The following is a 19,105-nucleotide window of genomic DNA, read 5'->3' as shown; positions in this document are numbered from 1 at the left end:
AAAATACAGATGATTTACTACTTATCCTGATATTTAATGATTCTTAAAATATCAGCAGGAAAATAATCACACAAAAACATAAAGTACTAGTCAAAAACTTTGGACACGCCTCCCAATTCAATGCTTTTTCTTCACGTGGAATTATGTAGTAAACAAAAAATTTTAGAAAGTTGGCACTGTTTGCCATGACGGCAGCTTTGCTCTCTCTGCAGGTTCGTGATGTCGTCACCTGGAATGATTGTCAGTTTACAGGTGTGATGTGTCAGAAGTTCATTATTGCAATTTCTGTCCTTCTTAATGAGTTTGAGAGCATCAGTTGGTGTAAACAGCTTGTCAACTACTGTAGAAATCCGTATTATGACAAGAATGTCTCAACTAAGTGAAAGTTCTTCTGGTCCGCCAGTTTGCAGGCCGTCTCGAAGCTCTTGTTTCTGTCTGGAGGAGCGAGGATGGATCTCGGAGGAGCCAAACCAGGGAGCCAGGGATTTTATACACTTCTCACCTAGATCTTCAAATTTTAGTTTTTAGGTTAAAAAAAACTCTTAAACCGTCACGTTCATTAAGAACAAGAGATTCAGGGATTTTGGACAGTTGATGCTGATTGAATTCAAATGTTCAGGGAGAGAACAGAGGGAAAATATATTTTACAGTCTCAACTGTCAGGATTTTAAGGAAAACAGTTGTTAAACTTGCAGGTGAAATGATTTCAGTCCCTGAACCCCGACAGGCTCCACAATCAGCTGTGATCAAACACACTGTGGTCTAAACTGGTGTCGCGCCACCTGCTGGTACAACAGACGTTCACAATAAAGCAAAGAGCCAGAAGTTTTCTGTTGAAGTGCTTTTTATTCACGAGATGTTTGTTGTTTTCAGATCTTGTTGAAAGCAGCGACATCCATCGACTGAACGAAGTCCTCAAAGGCCGTGATCTGTTCCTCCAGGAGGTCTGTGCCCACCTGACAGCCCAGGTGAGAAACACACGTTAAAATATGAACAGGTAGAAACAGGTCGGAAGCCTACAGGTAACAAAGTTAATGTGCTCACCTTGTCATCTTCGACCACGCAGCCGATCTGCAGCTTCTTGATGCCGTAACCCACCGGGACCAGTTTGGCTGCAGAGAGAAATCATTTGAACAACATCAGAACTAATCAATGAATATTAGTCAAATTCTAACTGAACACGTCAGTTTGGAAAACAAAGAACATTCTCTGCAGAGCTTTCAGATCAGAACGTTTCATCTCATGTTCAGCCGAAAGATGGTGAGTTAGATCATCATCCAGTCTGCAGAGACTCGTCTGTTCCCATCAATAGATCATTGAGCCAGGTACACTGCAGAAGCTTTGCCATGAATGGTTCTGCTGTCTGCTGCTGGTTCCACTGTTCTCATCCTGCTTTGTTCGACATCAGAAACCTCCAGCCTGACTGACTCAACTTTAACACAAATTATTCAACTTTACATTTTACTCATTAAACAATTAAACTTTATATTTTACTCATTAAACTTTGTATTTTACTCATGAAAGAATCATTAAACTTCATATTTTACTCATTAAACTCCATATTTTACTCATTAAACTTCATATTTTACTCTTTAAAAGGTGAAACGTTACCACAGACTTATGTTGGACCTGACAGTTCGAAAAATACAAACATGTAGTTTCTGAAACAAATTTACTCAGTTAAATATTCAAAATACTTCAGTGTATTGTATTTCTGTAATATTACTACAGCCTATCCATCAGAATACTGCGAACACACTCCTGGACATTGTACTGTATGTGGTAGCAGTGCTGTATGCAGTACTGAAGGTAGTACAGTATATGGTACTGTGGAGTATTCTTACACTGTCCCCAGACCAGCCCGTCCATCTGAATACTGCGAACACACTCCTCCAGCTTGGCCATGTCCGTCTCGTCGTCCCAGGGCTTGACGTCTAATAGGATTGAAGACTTGGCGATGAGGGCGGGCTCTGAGGAAGGGGGAGGAGTCAGTTACCACAGAAACCAGTCGGCACCACAAACAGGAACAACAAGGAGCAGAAGACTCTCTCAGGTAAACAAGGTGTCCATCAGGCAGTCAGCCGAAAGATGGTGATTGGTTAATCATCATGAAGAGTCGGCCAATCAGGGAACAGACATCTGTTCATCGGTTTTGTCGGTTGTACGAGATGTCAGGTCTTGTTTTTATCTACAAGTTGTGATCAGCTTCTAAAACTTGGCCATGAAATTTAACATTAATGAACAGTTTTTGTTCCAAAAGTTTGTTTTTACAGCAGTTTGAGGACTTTGTCATCGTGCAGCAGACCTGAGGTCAGCCTGAGACTCACCTTCACCTGGACCCTATTCATCAGGTCTGCAACAGATAGTGACTGCTTCAACAAAGTGGTTTAACTTGAGACTAGACCTGGTCTGTGAGCAGCAGGCCGGCGCCTTGGTGCCCAAACGCTGTTCGAAGGGTTTATTCGGTTAACGAGTCATGCAGGTGGTCTGTTACGTACTCTTGGCCTTCTTGGCGGCGTATTCTGCCAAACGCTGCTCCTTCAGCCTGGCTGCCTCTGCGTCATCCTGCAAGACGCAAATCAGGGAACACGTGAGCAAAAATCCAGCGGAAACGACAAAGTTTATTAACAACGTCACCGTGACCTCACCTCCTCATCAGACCCGAACAGGTCGATGTCTTCGTCCTCGTCCTCGTCCTTTGACGCAGAGCCAGAGGTGGTGTCGGCCACACCTGCGGGGCCGTACTGACCCAGAGGCTTCTTCACACCTGGAAGACTGATGACAGGAGGAGGCGGGGCTTACTTCACTGAACGAACACACACCAACACACACCAGCACACCAGCACACACCAGCACACACACCTGTTCTTCTGGTTCTGGTAGGACTTGATGTGGTTGAACCAGCGGAGGGCATGACACAGGTCAGCTGAGGGAGGGGACGAGATCGCCTCAAAGACCGCCACATCGGCCTGAGAGGGGACGTACCTGAGAACAGAAAACATGATGAAAACTCAGAGGCTTCATCGTATCGAGAAGTGATTTCTGTCTGCAGAGGACAAACTGTCCAGTTTTTCTGATCATCAGTCATTTCTTCTTCACTCCTTTTCACTGAAACATGTCATTAAACTTCAGCATGATCGACCAGTTTGTACAGGAGGTGATTAATCAGTGACATCTTAATGTTTTGATGGTCATGTGAGCGTCCAGCTGATGGACACTGAAGCAGACTGTTTGACCTGCAGTCCTGTCATGTCCACATTATATATCCATGTAGCTCCATCTCTAACATTAACAGGTCAGGACTGAGACCACAAACGTTAATTAACTCTGTATTTCAGACACTTTATGTTCTGTTTACAGACTAACATTATCATTGGTCGTATTTGGCTTTTAGCTGAAGGGTTTAATCGTATTAACATGAAAACTCCTCTGCAGACGTGCGACACGTAACAACATGGAGACCGTTAGCATTTTAGCACCATGTGGCTTAATGCTAGCTGCCAGTAGCATAAAACTACTTCCTCACATGAAGCGCAACTTAAAAAAACAACTTTTTAACCATCGGCTGTGATTTCTCACTTCTTTCAGACTGAACCGGACACATTTTAAGGCTTCGTGAAGGTTTACAGTTCACCTTTTAACTCTCTGCGCCGCTAGCAGCCTGTCGGCTAACTGTCGGCTAACCCTAACCTGCAGTTAGCTCAGCGTACAGCCAAGATGGCGGCGCCAGCGGCCGCTGCCATTGCCTCTCTGCAGCGGAGGACTCTACCGGAGGTTTCACCGCTTTCTACCGTGTCTGCGGGACTGACCCCTCTATGTAGCTGCGATCCGACAGGAACTCATTCAATACTGCGAGGCCGGAGGCTGATTTCAGGTCGCCGAAGCCCATGATGAAGGGGAGCCGCTGAGGAGGAGGAGGATGAAGACGCCGCCGGAGGAGTAAGAAGAAGGAGGGAGGAGGCGGGAAGAGACGGTTTTATACCCGGAGACAGACCCCTCCTCACTGGACACCGCTCCTCCTCCTCACTGCTGCCTTGGAGGAGATGATGAAGATGACGAAGCGTCAGCTGTCAAAGGAGCGTTTAAGAACAAAGTTCAGATTAGATTCAAGAAGAAAAGGCAGAAAACGGAGATTCAGACATTAAAACCTTTCATGACATTAAAATAATGAAGAAAAACAGGAAGCTGCTGTTTATTTAGCTCCGTTTGGATTTTATTTCAATCTTTGGTCACAAAGTGAAAACTGAACACATTTAACTTCACATTATTTCAGTTCAGTATTCAAGGTTTTCTTTACAGTTATTTAGTTTGACTGTCTGGTTTTCTGCTTCATATGAAAAGTCCACACACAAGTATCATCATCATCATCATCATCATCGTCATCGTCATGCAACAATACAGAACAGAAACAGACTGAGACGACTGTCACAAATCCAGGACTTTGCTCGTTACTCATCAAACTGTGGATGTTGATGCACATGAAGTGTTTTACTCAGAGAAACAGACTGTTTCCTGATCTGTGTGAACACTGATCTGTGGTCAGTCTGCAGAAAACAAACACATGAAGTTTTATTTGAAGAAAGAAGGAAGCATCATGAAAATGCTGTTTTTCTTCTTCTGTGTTGAAAAACTGCCTCCAGACACTCAACCTGCCTCGAATACAAAAATGTAGTCAGACCTGTCACACAGTCACATGACCTGCTGTGGGTGGATGCTGCTCTCCTATTTGCTGACAGTGAGAATGAACCTGAACACACCTGACGGCTGTTAGACAGATGAGTTTCAGTCACAGGTAGAGCTGAGATCAGTCTGAAGGTTTTATTAAAACTGGTCTAGAAGAAGGGGGCTCATCTACAGGACAGAAGAAGAGCGATGGGCCAAGCTAGCAGCTCCACCTCTCCTCAGGTAAGACACATTTTAACTCACCTGACAGGCCGGTGTCGTCCATGTTTGAGTCGATTTGACTGAATCGGTGTGTTTTACCTGTAACAGCTGTGTCGTTGTGTCCTTGAGCTCAGTTTGAATCATTGTTTGCATGTCATGAACAGCTACAGGGTCAGGGTCAGGGTTACTTCCTGTCATTTCATCCCTCCGTAAAGCTGCTGGCTGTTTGTTGGGAATCTGATGTGTCAGTTCATGTTCACCTGTGTTTGTGTGTTCAGGTGATCCTGATGGGTCTGGACTCAGCTGGAAAGTCGACTCTGCTGGCGAGACTGCTGACAGGACAGGTGAGACTCCTCTGACCAGGTGCGCACACTATGTTGGATGTAAAAGAGTGGATTTCAGTGTCTGTCCAGGTGTGACTGTGATTAAATGTGAACTTCAAGGTGATGGAAACGTCACCGACCATCGGATTCAACGTAGGAACTTTGGACCTGGACAAGAAGACGTCTCTGACAGTTTGGGACGTCGGTGGACAAAAGAGCATGAGACCCAACTGGAGGTAAATATAAAGCACACACCAAACAAACAGACGGAAATCATCTTCTTGGTTAAATAAATCCTCTTCTGCAGGTATTACCTGGACGACTGTAAAGCGGTGGTTTTTGTGGTGGACAGCAGTGACTCAACCAGGATGCCAGAGGCCCAGAAGGCCCTGAAGAAGGTCCTGGGTGATGAGAAGTTACGAGGAATTCCTCTGATGGTTCTGGCCAACAAGAAGGACATGCCAAACTCCATGACTATACGAGAGGTATGAAACCCAGCCTCCACGACCCCGCAGAGCCAGGCCTCTTTAACCGCTCATGAAACCATGCAAAGACAGAGGTTTGCCAGAACTAAACATGTTTTTCCACTTTCTCACTATAAGAGGAAACAAACCCCAAGTTCAGTTTAGAACAAACCAGTCTAAGTTGGTCCAGATAAACCACAAATTAAAATGTAAAATAAGTCTACTGCAGTCAGAGAAAGTCGTCATTAAAGGAGGAAACAGTTTCCTAGTTACACTGTAAATACTTTCACTGTAAAATAACAGTAAAATACTGGCAGTATCCAGTATTTTACTGTTATTTTACAAAGCACCTGCTGTAATTTATTTTCACAGTATAGTTCTGTATTTTGAATTCCAGTACATTAACACAGGATAACAGTGGGTGTGTGGTAGTTTTACTGCACATTTACTGTTATTTATTTTAACAGTATACTACTGTATTTTGGCCAGTACCGGTCCGTGGATCATCAGTTGGTGCCGGGCCGCACAAGAAATAATTAATTATTTCTGTTTTATTTATTATGAGTCGAACGATCTTTTATTTTGAAAAATGTTTTATTTTGAAAAACGACCGGATTCTCTCGGTTACATCTCGGCTCAAATTTAACCCACAAGCTAAAGAGGAGAAGAAGAAGAAGAAGAAGAAGAAGAAGAGCGACGACTTCCAAGAAAAAGAAGCTTTTAACAGACAAAACCAGGAGTCCTGCTGGAGATCTGGATCTGTCGACAGGTGACCCCCCCACACCGAGCCCGCTCTGCATCATATGACCGGCTGAAACCTGCTCCACCTGAAGACCAAGACCCTGCATTAAAAGACAATAAGCTGCCGATGAAGTTGGATTCACGTTCATTATTATATTTACAATGTAAACAATCTGTGTCTTCATGCTATTGAATTAAATAACATGAAGAGCAGTGAAACATTGAATTAAATAGCATGAATATCAGTGAAACATTGAATTAAATAGCATGAATATCAGTGAAACATTGAATTAAATAGCATGAAGAGCAGTGAAACATTGAATTAAATAACATGAATATCAGTGTAACATTGAATTAAATAACATGAATATCAGTGTAACATTGAATTAAATAGCATGAAGAGCAGTATCTATCTCCACCGCTTGACAGAAAATACTGTTAAATTACAGTTTGTTATTCTGAACCAAGCATTAACTGTTCATTTACATGTGGGTGCATGCTGTGGATGAATATTTAACAGTGTTTTACAATTATTACTGAAAACAGAGAGATTCTGTTTTAATTTCACCGTAAATTTACAGAAATTCGTTACCGTGTAGGGAACAAGGAGAAATGAAGCTTCTTGCTAGAGAACATGGCAAGAGGAAGCTTCCTCTTTCAGGAGCAACACACTTACACCTGAACAACCACTAGATGGAACTGTTTCCTCCTCTTCTCACCATCATCCTCCCCCATCTCTCTCTCCATCCTCTTCCTCCTCCCTGCCCACCACAGATCTCCAACCAGCTGGATCTGCCCAGTTACACCGACCGGCTGTGGGAGATTCAAGCTTGCAGCGCTCTGAAGGGACTTGGCCTTCAACAGGCCTTCATGTCTGTCAACAAACTCATCAAGAAGAGCTGAGAGGACGAGGAAGAGGACGAGGAAGGGGGGAAAACTAAAAGTTTCAACCTTCATTATTTATACTGAATGAAACTCTTAAGATGTAATAATACTTAACGATGATTCATTGTGCTGCTTTAAGAAGGTTTAAAGAATAATTTCTGGGATTTTGCCGACAAGTAAAAGCACAAGTACTCAATAAATATCAGGTTTTGATGAATTCGTTTGTAGGTGCACAGATTAAAAGTTAAATTAGAGAATGAAAACATGAATCTGATGAATTTATGAAGTCATTTAAAGTGTTTTATTTATTGCATCATATTGTTTTTACTTCTCATCAATGAAAAATGATTAAAATCACTTTCTGCTGCTGGACTGAAACAAACAGGAAGACGACGTGTCCTCTGGAAGAAAGAAACTGTCCCTGTTCAGGTGAACTCAGGTGCTTCCACTCAGACTCTCCTGGTTCAAAGGTTGTGAGAACCACCCAGATTTGATGACGGCTACATTTCTATTAATGTCCAATCAGTGCATCATATGTCCGTCATGTGACTTCACGTCTATCTGGATCTCAGTTTCTGGGGAGTCCTGATCCTCCACAGACCTCTCCATCAGCTTGGATCAGTTATGTTGATTGGTGGCCAACTGATTGGTTAACATTATTAACGAACATCGTTGTCTCTACATCTTCTTCCTCGTCACGTCGTCGTCTGGTCTGACCGCGTGCATTCTCCTGAGAGAGAACCAGGACTGGGCCAACAGCAGAGCTGGGACCAGGACCCAGACCCCATTAAAGAAGACAAGGTAGACCCACAGGTAGAGCCAGCTGGACGTGTTCAGGTTGGGACTGCCAACCAGCCAATCAGGACAGAAGGTCATCCAGCCACCGCAGAGCTCGCACACGCTCAGAGCGATCTGCAGGAAGTGCCTGTGAAGATGCAAAACCTACGTTCAGAACTGCACGTACCTGTTGTAGTATTACTCACACTGTCCGTCAGTACTGCTAGTATGAGCAGCAGAATGAGTAGAGTCCAGTCTGTAGTACTTTTTGTTGTACCTGTAGTACTTGTCCTTCAGTACTGCATGTATGAGCAGCAGGGCGAGGACAGAGTCGAGCACGACTGTCAGAATTTCTATCGAGACGATCGTCGGATCAGAAATCAACCAGCGACCGTCAGCTTTACCGTACTCCTTCCCTACAGACAGGTCAGGACAGACTCAGTTAAACTCCCGTACCTCAGACAAATACCTGCCTTTATAAAGTTATTTAAATCAAAGTGCATAAGTTCTGGCTGAAAGTGAAATGTATGACGTATTAAAAACGCACCTGCCAAGAATAAAGTAAAGTAAATCAGAAAGTATGATGTGTTTCTCTCTTATGTAGCCGAGGACAAGAATAAAGTACCTGAAGAATCCTGCAGAAAAAAGTTAAACTTACAGAGTTCAGCCAGCGGCCCGTCAGACGTCTCCACTGTCCCCACCAGAGACATGTAGACAAAAGGACCTTCCTGAGGACAGACAGACGACCAGAGAATAAACAACAAATAATTAACAGAGACATGTAGACAAACACCTTCCTGAGGACAGACAGACGAGAATAAAGAGAATAAACAACAAATAATAAATGAACAATAAAAGAGTCAGACATGAAACTGATTAAAAAAACAAAACAATGGAACAAAAACTGAGGAAACATTAAGACACGTGAACCTCGTCCTGATTGGTCATACCAATGTCAGGTGGACAATGACATCATAGAAGAGCCACAGCAGGACCAACCTGTCCCCTGCAGAGCTCCCCCTGCCATACCTGCATGTCAGCAGGGCGGCTGCTAACACCTGGATGCTACATGCTAACAGAGACAAGACTGAGACCAGAGAGAGGCCGGGTGGCGCTGCAGAGTCCATCTGCTGTGAGAGACGGAGAAGAAGAAGAAGAAGATGGATGGATATGGTGTTGTGGAGGCAGGAGTGCTACATCCAGGACAGGTAGTTCTCTGTAGTAGTACTCTCCTCAGGCTGCCCAGTACTCTGGATGAAAAATCAACACCAAAGGCTCTGAACACGGAGGAACGAATCACATGACGCCCCACCCCCTTCATTAGTTATGTTGGTTCCAAGCCCCACCACCGAGTCCTCCCATTGGTTTCTGAGGAGAACACCCCACTCCCTGGCCCTGCCCCCTCCCACTGAGAGAGCAGAGGTCAAAGGTCAGAGTTGTTCCTTTACTTCATATTTGCATGTTCCATATAGAACAGTTTTACAGGGTTCAGTGAATATAACAGGTTGCAGTTTGTTCAAATACCAGTACTACTATGAGTCATACTACTACTACTACTACTAATAATAATAATAATGATAACAATGTGAGCGCGATGATAACAGTATATTTGCATTTCTAAAACATGTTTTAACTCATTCAAATTACTTTAGACTTACACAAGTACATAAACATTAGAATTAACATACTCAACAGTTTCGACCATTTATTGATAAAGTAATTATGATAAAACAATTACTTCTTTAATAACTCATCTGCTGTGAAAACATATTTCAATAAATGTTTTCAATAATGTGTTTTATTTCCAAACTGATGACAAAGATCTTCAGATTCAGCAGAAACCAACAGTATTAAAATAAAGTACCATTAAAGTAAATTAAAGTCCAGTTGAATGAGTTGAAGCAGCTGAACCACAGAAGCAGAGGCATTGTCAGTGTTCAGCCAGCAGGAGGCGACACTCCACACTGAGGGAATATATGTATCGAATAAAAACCAGTCTGAGCCTTCACACTGTGTAAACACTGACATCTTATCAGGTGTTTCTGCTTCTTAAACAGGTGTGTTCACGTTAAACAGTAGTTTTTAAAAGTCCAAAACTTGATTCACTTTCTTTAGAGCAGGACTTCAGGACTTCCTGGTCACACCAGAACCTGTCAGGGTGTTTAGTCAATATGTTTTATGAATAATAATAATAATAACAATAATAATAATAATAATAATGCATTTTGTTTATAAGCGCCTTTCGAAACACTCAAGGACACGATACAAAGATAAACAACAGTAAAAACAAGACACATTAAAAGCTCCGAGGATGTAAAACAAGAGAAAACAAACATAATGAATAACTGAAACATGATCAACAGGTTGGATTATTCAAACACAGCTGCTTTGATAATAATTAAAAAGAACTTCATTGGAGAAACTACAGACAACTTTCCACGAGGGCCATTTAGTATTTGTTCTGGAGCTTTTGTTCATGATCTTCATCAGCAGACTATCCCAGTTGTCATGGAAACATAATTGAAATCTTTCATGTTTGAGTTTTGCACAGTAAAAATAAAACATTAACATTTAACAAACATTTAGCTTTGCACTGCATTACATTTATCTGGTTATTTTTCAGATTTTATCCAAAACATGATGAGTTCATAAAGTGTAAATCACACAAGCAGGTCCACATAAATATCACGTACTATAATACTACACAGGATATGAAGTATTTCAAATCAGTTCCACTTTGAGCAGCTACAACAGATCATACTGCTTACATGCATCAATAATAATCCTAATAATACAGTCTGTATAACACCAGTCTGAAAACAGCCATTGTTTTTAACTTCAGTTCTTCCTTCCTTTGTGTAGAAGTATTGTGTCAGTTTGTGTTGCAGTATGAGTGTGTACGCTCCTCTGTGACTACAGGTAAATGTCACACACACACACACACACTAATTGTACTTATTGCGTTGTAGTCTGAGATCCAAACACAGTGTGAGCCAGCCTCCTTCCACCTCACATTAACATGCAGCAGATAATGTATCCGGATACAGAGAAGTTACAATGACAGCCAGGAAACCGAGACATGGTTAAACTGGATTTTATTGTTCAGGTGATTCTCACACACCTGGGATGTGGCAGTCTGACAGGTGACATAAGTCAAACAGGAAATGTTCTTTGGCAGCAGAATTTTTCAGTTGCATCAAAATAAAATAAACAGGAAAGAAAAACAGCAAGTTTAAACCTGAAACATCGATAAAACAGCTTGAAACAGTGTGTGTCATTGTTTAACTGCATATGATCATTTTTAACTCTGTCTGTCATCTCTATTACTCTTCAGCTCTGTGGATCAAACTGTTCGATCAGATGGTTCATCAGTTTATCATCACTGTTAGTTATTAGTCCTTCTGTTAATAAGCAGTTTAACTGACACTAGGCTGGTTACTATTCATTCATTTATATATCAACACATGGACAGAGAGACAGGGACAGGGACAGAGAGAGAGAGAGACAGACAGAGAGGGAGACACAGAGAGAGGCACAGAGAGAGACAGAGAGAGAGACAGAGAGAGACACAGAGAGAGACACAGACAGACAGAGAGAGACAGAGGCTGTAAGACCTAAACTGATTAACATATTGCTAATCAGTTATCAAATATTATAATTTCAATCAAAAACATTTCAAACGTCATTTTGATGAGAGACATTTTAACAGAAACGGCCACACGGAGAACAACAGGGGAACTTTAAATGGACCCTAAGAAAAGATGGACCCTCAGCAGAGAATTAAGGGAACCTTAGATGAGGAACCAAGTGGTATGTAAGAGGAACCTTTGGGGAAACACAGGGGGATCTTATTAAATCTTAAAGACACTTTGGAGGAACCTAAGGGGAACCTAGGCAAATGTGGACAAACCCTAATGGAACCTTAGTGGAACCTCAGAAGACCAATGTTAGAGGCTGTTGGGCGACCTTGAAAAAATGGCAGGGAGGGCTTAGAGGAACTAAAGGAGAATCTTAGAGCGATTTTAGAGGAACTTTGGAGAAACCTTAAGAAAACATCAGGAGAACCTAACTTTATGGGAACCCTGGAGGACCTTGGTAAATGTTCGGCCACCCTTTGAGGAACTGAAGGGGAATATTTGGGAAACAGTAATAGAACTTCAGAGGAAGCTCAAGGCCAGGATAGAATAATAGGGGGATCAGGTTCTGTGTGTAATGTTTTGTGGTTCCAGGGATCTGTTTAGCACCACTATTACTGAAGTCATTCCTGACTTCTGTGTGTTTGTGAGAACCTCGTCAGGATGATTGGCTGTTTTTGACTTTCAGTTGGGTTCCACTGATGTTCCATTAATATTTCTGATCTGCTGGTTATTAGTTATAATGTTTATATATCCGAGGAAACTAAAGGGATGTTTCGTGTGGAAATAATTGTTGTGCAGAACCAGTGATACATGTTTCTATTTGTTGGGCTTTCAGATCAGTTGAAGAATTGAACACTTAAATTCGTCAACTTCAAACAAAACTTTGATCTATAAATTAATTGTAGCAGAACAGAAAACCCATGGTTGTGTTTCTTTTGGAGATAAATAGATTTGCGGGTCACACGGTCAGATATCTGAACTCTGGAGGAGCAGCTCTAAACTGGGATCTCTGGGAAGCTAACCAGCTGCTGGCTGTAGATCAACCTGAAGATCTCACTGTTCCTTTAATATTCTGCTCAGATCTGTCTTGTCATTCATTCACATCTATAAATCTGAACATTAACAAATGTTTAGGATTCCTCCTCTTTCTCCTCCTCTGCACCTCCCTCCTCTTCTTTCTCCTCCTGTTTCTCCTCCTGACGCAGGGTGGTGGAGTGAGCGTACTCCTCACTGACTCCCTCTGAAACCAAAGACAGATCTGCATCCACACCTGCCGCCTCCTCACCTTCCCTCTCCTCCTCCTCACCTTCCCTCTCCTCCTCTGCCACCTCCACCTCCTCCTTTATCTCCTCCTTCTCAGCAGGAGCCAGCTGGGCATGCACCTCCGTGAAGGGGACGTCCTGCTCGGTGCCAGCCAGCGAGGAGAACTGAACGTCAGCCTCGGTAGTGACTGTGTCCCCGGTCTGAACGGAGGCTTCCGGGGGCTGAGAGGTGGAGCTGCTGCGAGGCTGAAACAAACAGTCAGAGGTCAGAGGTCAGAGGTCACAGCAGGTGGAATAATACAAACACTTAAGTAGAACCTGTTTGGAGATTAATAATCTATCTAACCTTGAGAAAACTTTTGGACGGTGTTAGAAGACCCTTTGTGAAGAGAGACTGAAACCTCGTGTCAAACCTTGGGGAATGTTAGAGGAAACTTTGGATAAACTTGAGGGGGACATTTGGGGAACCTCAGAGGGTGCCTTTGGAAACTATTAGAGGAATCTTGAGGGAACATCATGGGAATCATATAGGAATTTTAGAGAAAACTCAAGGGAACCTTGGGGGAACTTTACTGAAAGCTCAGGGCAACCTGAGACAAAACATTTGGGTCACCCAAATTGAAGTGTTTTGGGACCTCTAGTAGGGCTTTACGGGAACTTTAGTGGCAATATTAATGGAACCTTGCAGGTACTTGAGGAGAATGTTATGGAAACGTTTGATATACAGGGGAAGCCTAAAGAAACTTTAGGTGGTGGTAAACCCAGGGGATGCAATGTTAGAGAGAACATATGGGAACCTAGAGGGTACCTTTAGAAAATGTTCGGGGACATCGTTCAGATTTGTGGAGTATAAGTATGACAGAGATCCAGTACCTTCCTGATGCTGAATGTCAGAGGTGAAACCTTCAGGCTGGAGGTTTTCTGTTTGATCTTCTCTCGTTGCTCCTGAGAAACAATCTTTGTTCCGATCTTTGTCATCTTTTTCTCAATGTTCTGCCTGGAGAACGCCTTCTTCAGACTGTCAACCTGGAGAGAGTTAACCAGTTACACCTCTCTGTCAGACATTACATTTGTGTAACTATTCACCTGTTTGTGGCCCCTACCTTCTTCAGACTGGAGCGTTTCAGTTTCTCGGCTCTGGATTTCTCCATGTTCTCCAGATCGTGAGGCCACATCTCCTCGTCCTCTAGTTCTGCCTCCAGTCCAACGTCCTCATCGGATGATAGGTCAATGGTCTGGAGTCCACCATCCTGCGAATGGTTGCCTTCAACAACGGCCTGTACTGATTCATCACCTTCTTCCAAAATTTCATCACGAGGGAAAGGAGGAGGATCCTTCACAAACACACTGGAGGGGATCTCATTCTCCTCCTGATGGAGAGAAAGAGGTAAATATTAGGGTAATATTCAAGGAACCTCACCTTGAAAATGTGAAGGGGGTTTCAGTGGCAGGATATTTACAGGAATGTTCGGGGAACCTTTGGAGAACATTTGGAGATCGTTAGGGGAGTGACAACAAAATATTAAGGGGGTCTTGCATAAATTTTAGGGAAGCGGTCGAGGAACCTTATGATTGTGACATCATGGGCAGAATTAAGGTGAGGTCAGGGTTCTGTGCAGGTCAGTCTAGTTCCACCAGTTCCTTAACGTGTCGTTTTAGTTGAGAAGATGAAAACAAAATAACCACAAATAAAAAAACACTGAGTTAAAAACCATAATCATGAAAACAGTTTATTAAATTCACTGTAACATTAAAAGGAATGATCAACAAAGACATTCTGTGTTCAGCTGAACACCACTATCAGATGTAAGAAGTGACAGGAAGAAATACTTGGAAAGAAGTCACATGATCAGCACATGACCTGAGCTGTAGAAGTCACATGACCTGAGCTGTAGAAGTCACATGACTCCTTCCAGAGGGAATGGTGTTCCCAGCAGAAGTACAGTCACATACTTTTGTTTAGTGGTGTGCAGGACATGTTAACTGAAGTGCAGTAAAAGGATCATTTCAAACCCAAAGACTTTGTACAACAACACGAACAGGAAGACGGAGTCCAGGCGGGCCGAGCTGACGGTTTCCACAAAGAGTGAAAGGGTTAAAAAGCAGAGCCGACAGAGAACCGCACCCACTGAGGAATGCTGGGTATTTTAGGGAGGACAGGAATGTTTAGTGTTGGTGAGACAGAAAACACATGTGTACACACTGATACTGCTGTACTGATGAGCTAGTAAGAAAACATTTGGCAGAGATTTACTTTAATTTACTACAGTTTTACTGCACACTGACTTAGAGTTTGTGACAGAACAACTACCACTACTGCAGTATCAGTATCAGACAGTCAAACATCATGTGATGGTTGGCTCAGATACTTTAACACATCTCTCATGGTGTTAGCAGTACTGACTGTGACTGATGTGTATTTGTACTGTATCTGTGCTCACCTGTACTGGCTCTCATCATAGAGACTTATTGGACCTGGTCTTTAGTTACCTGTTGTTACTTGTCGTTACTTTTGGCTCTGTGTCGTTAGATCTGTAATTATGTGTCGTGGCATATAATGAATTTCTAATTTTTGTAGTTTCGTGTAGTTATCTTAGTTACCTGCTGTGTCCTGTAGTCACCTGTACCTGTTCAGTACAGACCTGATGACAGCTGATGGACCATTCACTGACTTCGTCATAGCAACAACCAGACCTCACTCTGACCTCCGTCTGTCTGTTTGTTCTACAGTTTTTCCACTTCACTTCCTGCAGCAGCTAATGACCAAATTTGGTCACAGACTGAAAATCACCAACAGTCAGAGACGGACTGGGTTTACGTAGAGTTTCTGTGCTGACCGCCGAAAGCGTTTCACAACACATCACACACACATTTACACACCAGTAGCAGTGTTACAGAGAACATGGTGATGAGAACTTTAATGATGGAGAACATTCGTGGTGGAGAATATGTCTCTGAAGACATCCAGGTTGTAAACTGTTCAAAGATTCAAAACTGTGGGTAGAAATACCCGCCTTTACTGACGGAGAACTACGTCTTCTGGAACTGGAACTGTCTGAGCACTTAAAGAACTTCACATCAGTGTGAAAGTTCGGACTGAACGTTGATCGTTGCCCTTCGAGGCAAAACAATCTCAACACGAGGTTGATTTTTTTCAACAGCAGTTTACCTGCCACGGCTTGGTTCGGCTCTGGAAGAGTCCACAGAGGACTTGGATGAATGGGGACTTTGACGTCTCAGCAGGAGACATCTCTCCGAGGGGTGTCCTGGTCCACATGTCATACTCAGCCTCTACCTGACCTCTGACCTTTGATACCCTCTCATGTGTTTTCATCAAACTGACCTGGAAGATGAGGACTTTGAAGTTGTTCCTGTTGATCAGGTGGGCATGGTTCGCTTCCAGCTTCTTCACCTGGACACCCTGACGCTCCATCTTATCACGAACCTGCAGAGACACAATCGGTGATTTAAACCAGGGTTGAACTCTACCTGACAGGTGAAATGTACCTGACAGATCAAACATACCTCCTTCATGGTCACGGACAGTTTACGGCTCTTGTCCAGCAGTTTGCTGACAGTGTTGGAGGTGTGACTGTGGCTTTTGGACAGTTTGGTCATATCAGCCTGGATCCCTCTGACCACGCCCTCCATCTCCACCTGATGCACCTGAAATACAACCAGCCGACAAGCAGGTGTCAGCCTGGATGCTGACTCACTCGACGGTTCAGTGAGAGGAAGCAGAGAAAGGCTCAACTTATGCAGGTGTTCACTACATTTAACCTCACCTGTGAGTGATGACTGTGAGTGTGAGTTCCTCTGCTTTAAGACATAACCTTCATCAAAAATCCTTCAATATTTCAATACACAGTATGTCTGCTAGTTTAACATCGTAGTATTTGCACAGACCAGCGTCTTTGTGGATGTGCTGAGGAGCTTTAATCGGGTTTTTAACATTTACAGGAACAGCTGAGCTGCAGAACCGGCTCCTAGCTGAGCTGAGTTTGGTCCAACAGAGATTTGTATCCTTATTTCTTCAATATCGTTCACTTCAAACAAGTGATTGAGCTTCATGTCCAGAGCGTCACTGATGATCTGAAGGCCTGAGGACTCAAACGTGGTTCATAAAGTTCAGAGAGATGATTGACAGTGTTTATGACACCTGTCAATAAGACTGTGTGCTGTTGTTACCTGTTGAGGTTTCGAGTTGTTCTTCTAACTTCTTTATTTCACAAATGACTCGGCCCAGTGTGAACACTTAGCTTTCATTATGAGCTCTTGAGAGCCCAGAATTGGGTTCTTCTGGTTGTCTGTTGATGTTTTTGAGGACAAATCTTTCACAATGTTGCCTCATTGTCGGTTGAGACAGGAGCCAGTTTGACAGAAAACCTGTTCATACATGTTATTAAAGATCACTCTGAGCTGGAAACTACAACCAGCACAACCACAGTAAGAGGAAGGAGCTCCCGAGTTTTGGTGTTCAGTCAAATGCTTTTGTTAAAGATGCAGCCAAACGTTGTGAAATTGTTTGCTTTCTTTAGCTTTTAAACTGTGTCTCTATCAGGAAATGGTTTCGGCTGAGGCGTCTCAATGTGACAAACAGCAGTCACACATCTGCGAGCAGCTTATTTAACCTGCAGCTATGAGCATTTTGGGTCATGTGATGTCTGATTATGGGATGAAAATAGATATTAGTACTCAAAACGTTCATAAAACAAAGAGAGAGAAACCCCCGGAGAAAGAGAGAGAGAGGATAAAGAGAGAGTGGAAAAGATGAAAGTGGAAACTGGACTTGTTGCATTGAACTGATTCTGAAACAGACAGGAAACGTTTGTAAGTCAGCAGCTGCAGTGAAATCATCAGGACAAACAAGTCGGTTCTGTTTCTGTCGTCTGAGGTCTCTGATGAAAGGAGTCAAAAACATCAGCAAACAGTCACAGTAACGCTGACATCGACAGCTTTTTGTGGATTTGTTGGGCTTCTTTTCTGGACCGTGCAGAAACTAACCCTAACCCCCCCCCCAACCCTCTGTGCTGAAGTTTTGTGAGCTGCTGCTTCGTGCAGTTGAAGCTTACGTTGGCTGTGACGACTGAACTGAATGTTGTCTTTAGTTTAGTTTGGTTTGGGAGGATTTTCTGGGACTGAACTTGTCTGTTCTGGTATCTGTACTGGCCTCCCGTGCTCAGACCTGATGTTGAGGTGTTGCCCCACCCTGGCTCACCTCCATTTTGTTCTGGTTTTCCTGCACAGCATCAAGCATGTTGACCAGCTTGTCCAGCAGAGTGAGGACCGTGATGGCGTTGACGGGACCCTGACTCATTGTCTCCGGGTCGAATCCGGCCAGGGGAGACGAGGGGGAGACCTGGTTCTCCTCCTGCTGGTCCTGCTGGTCCAGATAGTCCTGGTTCTGGGATGGGACCAGTAGGTCCTGGCTCTGGTGGGTCTCAGTAGTCACCATGACGGCTCCGGCCTCACACATCAACTCAAAGTCAAACCAAAAAGACAAAAAACAAAGTTTTCCTGCTGCAGAAAAACTCTGGAAACTCTCCTTCCCCCGCCCACTGTGTGTGTGTGTGTGTGTGTGTGTGTGTGTGTGTGTGTGCTATGCTCTGATTGGTTGGCTCAGAGGAAAACTTTCCAGCTATCTTCCCCACTGTGGAAACGTCCACACCTTTAACTCCTTCACTCCCAAACCAAAGCTTTCAACAAGTCCGTAAACACTGAGAAGAGTTTCTGTGTTTCTGCTTTACATTTATTACAATTATTATTATAATAATTATCATCTGCTTTACATTTATTATAGCAATAATTATAATCTGCTTTACATTTATTATAATAATTATTATAATCGCTGTCAGACTAAAGGAAATCACAGAAATGTCAAAATAAAAGTCACATTTAAGAAATAAAAATATTCAGTAAATGGAAATATAATTAAAAATGTTTATCAATAGAAAATCAGATGTAAGACAAAGAAGTAAATTACAAAAAATAAAAGGTAAAATCAAAGAGAACAAATAGCAGAATACATTTGGGGAACTAAAATTTGATTTGATGAGCCATAAATTAAATCAATCATTTCAACATCATAAGGTAAAATAAACCAATAACATATAAATGTTACTATAATATAT

The 19,105-nt window shown here is 42.8% G+C and overlaps 4 protein-coding genes across 4 annotated transcripts; 1 reads left to right on the top strand and 3 right to left on the bottom strand.

Moving 5' to 3' along the window:
- Nucleotides 1-826: 826 nt before the first annotated feature.
- On the bottom strand, nt 827-3,961 carry eef1b2 (eukaryotic translation elongation factor 1 beta 2). The gene is made up of 7 exons (XM_041966106.1): nt 3,810-3,961; nt 2,863-2,985; nt 2,649-2,775; nt 2,499-2,565; nt 1,845-1,970; nt 1,045-1,112; nt 827-956 (listed from the first exon to the last, which is right to left on the bottom strand). Exons 1-7 carry the CDS (start codon nt 3,887-3,889, stop codon nt 870-872), a joined length of 678 nt encoding a protein of 225 aa, XP_041822040.1. The 5' UTR covers nt 3,890-3,961; the 3' UTR covers nt 827-869.
- Nucleotides 3,962-4,766: 805 nt separating this feature from the next.
- arl11 (ADP-ribosylation factor-like 11) lies at nt 4,767-8,770 on the top strand. The gene is made up of 5 exons (XM_041966007.1): nt 4,767-4,905; nt 5,163-5,228; nt 5,328-5,443; nt 5,515-5,692; nt 7,187-8,770. Exons 1-5 carry the CDS (start codon nt 4,873-4,875, stop codon nt 7,313-7,315), a joined length of 522 nt encoding a protein of 173 aa, XP_041821941.1. The 5' UTR covers nt 4,767-4,872; the 3' UTR covers nt 7,316-8,770.
- On the bottom strand, nt 7,915-9,250 carry ebpl (EBP like). The gene is made up of 4 exons (XM_041966008.1): nt 9,025-9,250; nt 8,733-8,802; nt 8,352-8,490; nt 7,915-8,222 (listed from the first exon to the last, which is right to left on the bottom strand). Exons 1-4 carry the CDS (start codon nt 9,199-9,201, stop codon nt 7,976-7,978), a joined length of 633 nt encoding a protein of 210 aa, XP_041821942.1. The 5' UTR covers nt 9,202-9,250; the 3' UTR covers nt 7,915-7,975.
- Nucleotides 9,251-11,152: 1,902 nt separating this feature from the next.
- Nucleotides 11,153-18,535, bottom strand: cavin2b (caveolae associated protein 2b). The gene is made up of 6 exons (XM_041966006.1): nt 18,193-18,535; nt 16,500-16,640; nt 16,318-16,419; nt 14,078-14,344; nt 13,848-14,000; nt 11,153-13,220 (listed from the first exon to the last, which is right to left on the bottom strand). The coding sequence occupies exons 1-6, from the start codon at nt 18,448-18,450 to the stop codon at nt 12,843-12,845; spliced, it is 1,299 nt and encodes a 432-aa protein (XP_041821940.1). The 5' UTR covers nt 18,451-18,535; the 3' UTR covers nt 11,153-12,842.
- Between the last annotated feature and the right edge of the window lie 570 nt (nt 18,536-19,105).

The sequence above is a fragment of the Chelmon rostratus genome, chromosome 24, assembly GCF_017976325.1.
Source record: "Chelmon rostratus isolate fCheRos1 chromosome 24, fCheRos1.pri, whole genome shotgun sequence".
Taxonomy (NCBI): domain Eukaryota; kingdom Metazoa; phylum Chordata; class Actinopteri; order Chaetodontiformes; family Chaetodontidae; genus Chelmon; species Chelmon rostratus.
Note: the sequence above shows the minus strand (reverse complement) of the source record. Positions and strands in the feature narration are given on the sequence as shown.

Bases quoted from the DNA above. Each gene is read 5' to 3' on its own strand.
- eef1b2 (XM_041966106.1), bottom strand. From the start codon at position 3,889: ATGGGCTTCGGCGACCTGAAATCAGCCTCCGGCCTCGCAGTATTGAAT. The intron at 2,566-2,648 runs GTGAGGTCACGG...TGCGTCTTGCAG, and splicing joins TGTTCGGGTCTGATGAGGAG to GATGACGCAGAGGCAGCCAG. The intron at 1,971-2,498 runs GTACGTAACAGA...CCCCTTCCTCAG, and splicing joins CGCCGCCAAGAAGGCCAAGA to AGCCCGCCCTCATCGCCAAG.
- arl11 (XM_041966007.1), top strand. From the start codon at position 4,873: ATGGGCCAAGCTAGCAGCTCCACCTCTCCTCAG. The intron at 4,906-5,162 runs GTAAGACACATT...TTGTGTGTTCAG, and splicing joins GCAGCTCCACCTCTCCTCAG to GTGATCCTGATGGGTCTGGA. The intron at 5,444-5,514 runs GTAAATATAAAG...CCTCTTCTGCAG, and splicing joins AGCATGAGACCCAACTGGAG to GTATTACCTGGACGACTGTA.
- ebpl (XM_041966008.1), bottom strand. From the start codon at position 9,201: ATGGACTCTGCAGCGCCACCCGGCCTCTCTCTGGTCTCAGTCTTGTCT. The intron at 8,491-8,732 runs GTAAGTTTAACT...ACCTGTCTGTAG, and splicing joins CGGGCCGCTGGCTGAACTCT to GGAAGGAGTACGGTAAAGCT. The intron at 8,223-8,351 runs GTACAACAAAAA...GCATCTTCACAG, and splicing joins CTGAAGGACAAGTACTACAG to GCACTTCCTGCAGATCGCTC.
- cavin2b (XM_041966006.1), bottom strand. From the start codon at position 18,450: ATGTGTGAGGCCGGAGCCGTCATGGTGACTACTGAGACCCACCAGAGC. The intron at 16,420-16,499 runs GTATGTTTGATC...GTGTCTCTGCAG, and splicing joins TGTCCGTGACCATGAAGGAG to GTTCGTGATAAGATGGAGCG. The intron at 14,345-16,317 runs GTCAGTTTGATG...TCTCTCCATCAG, and splicing joins TCAAAGTCCTCATCTTCCAG to GAGGAGAATGAGATCCCCTC.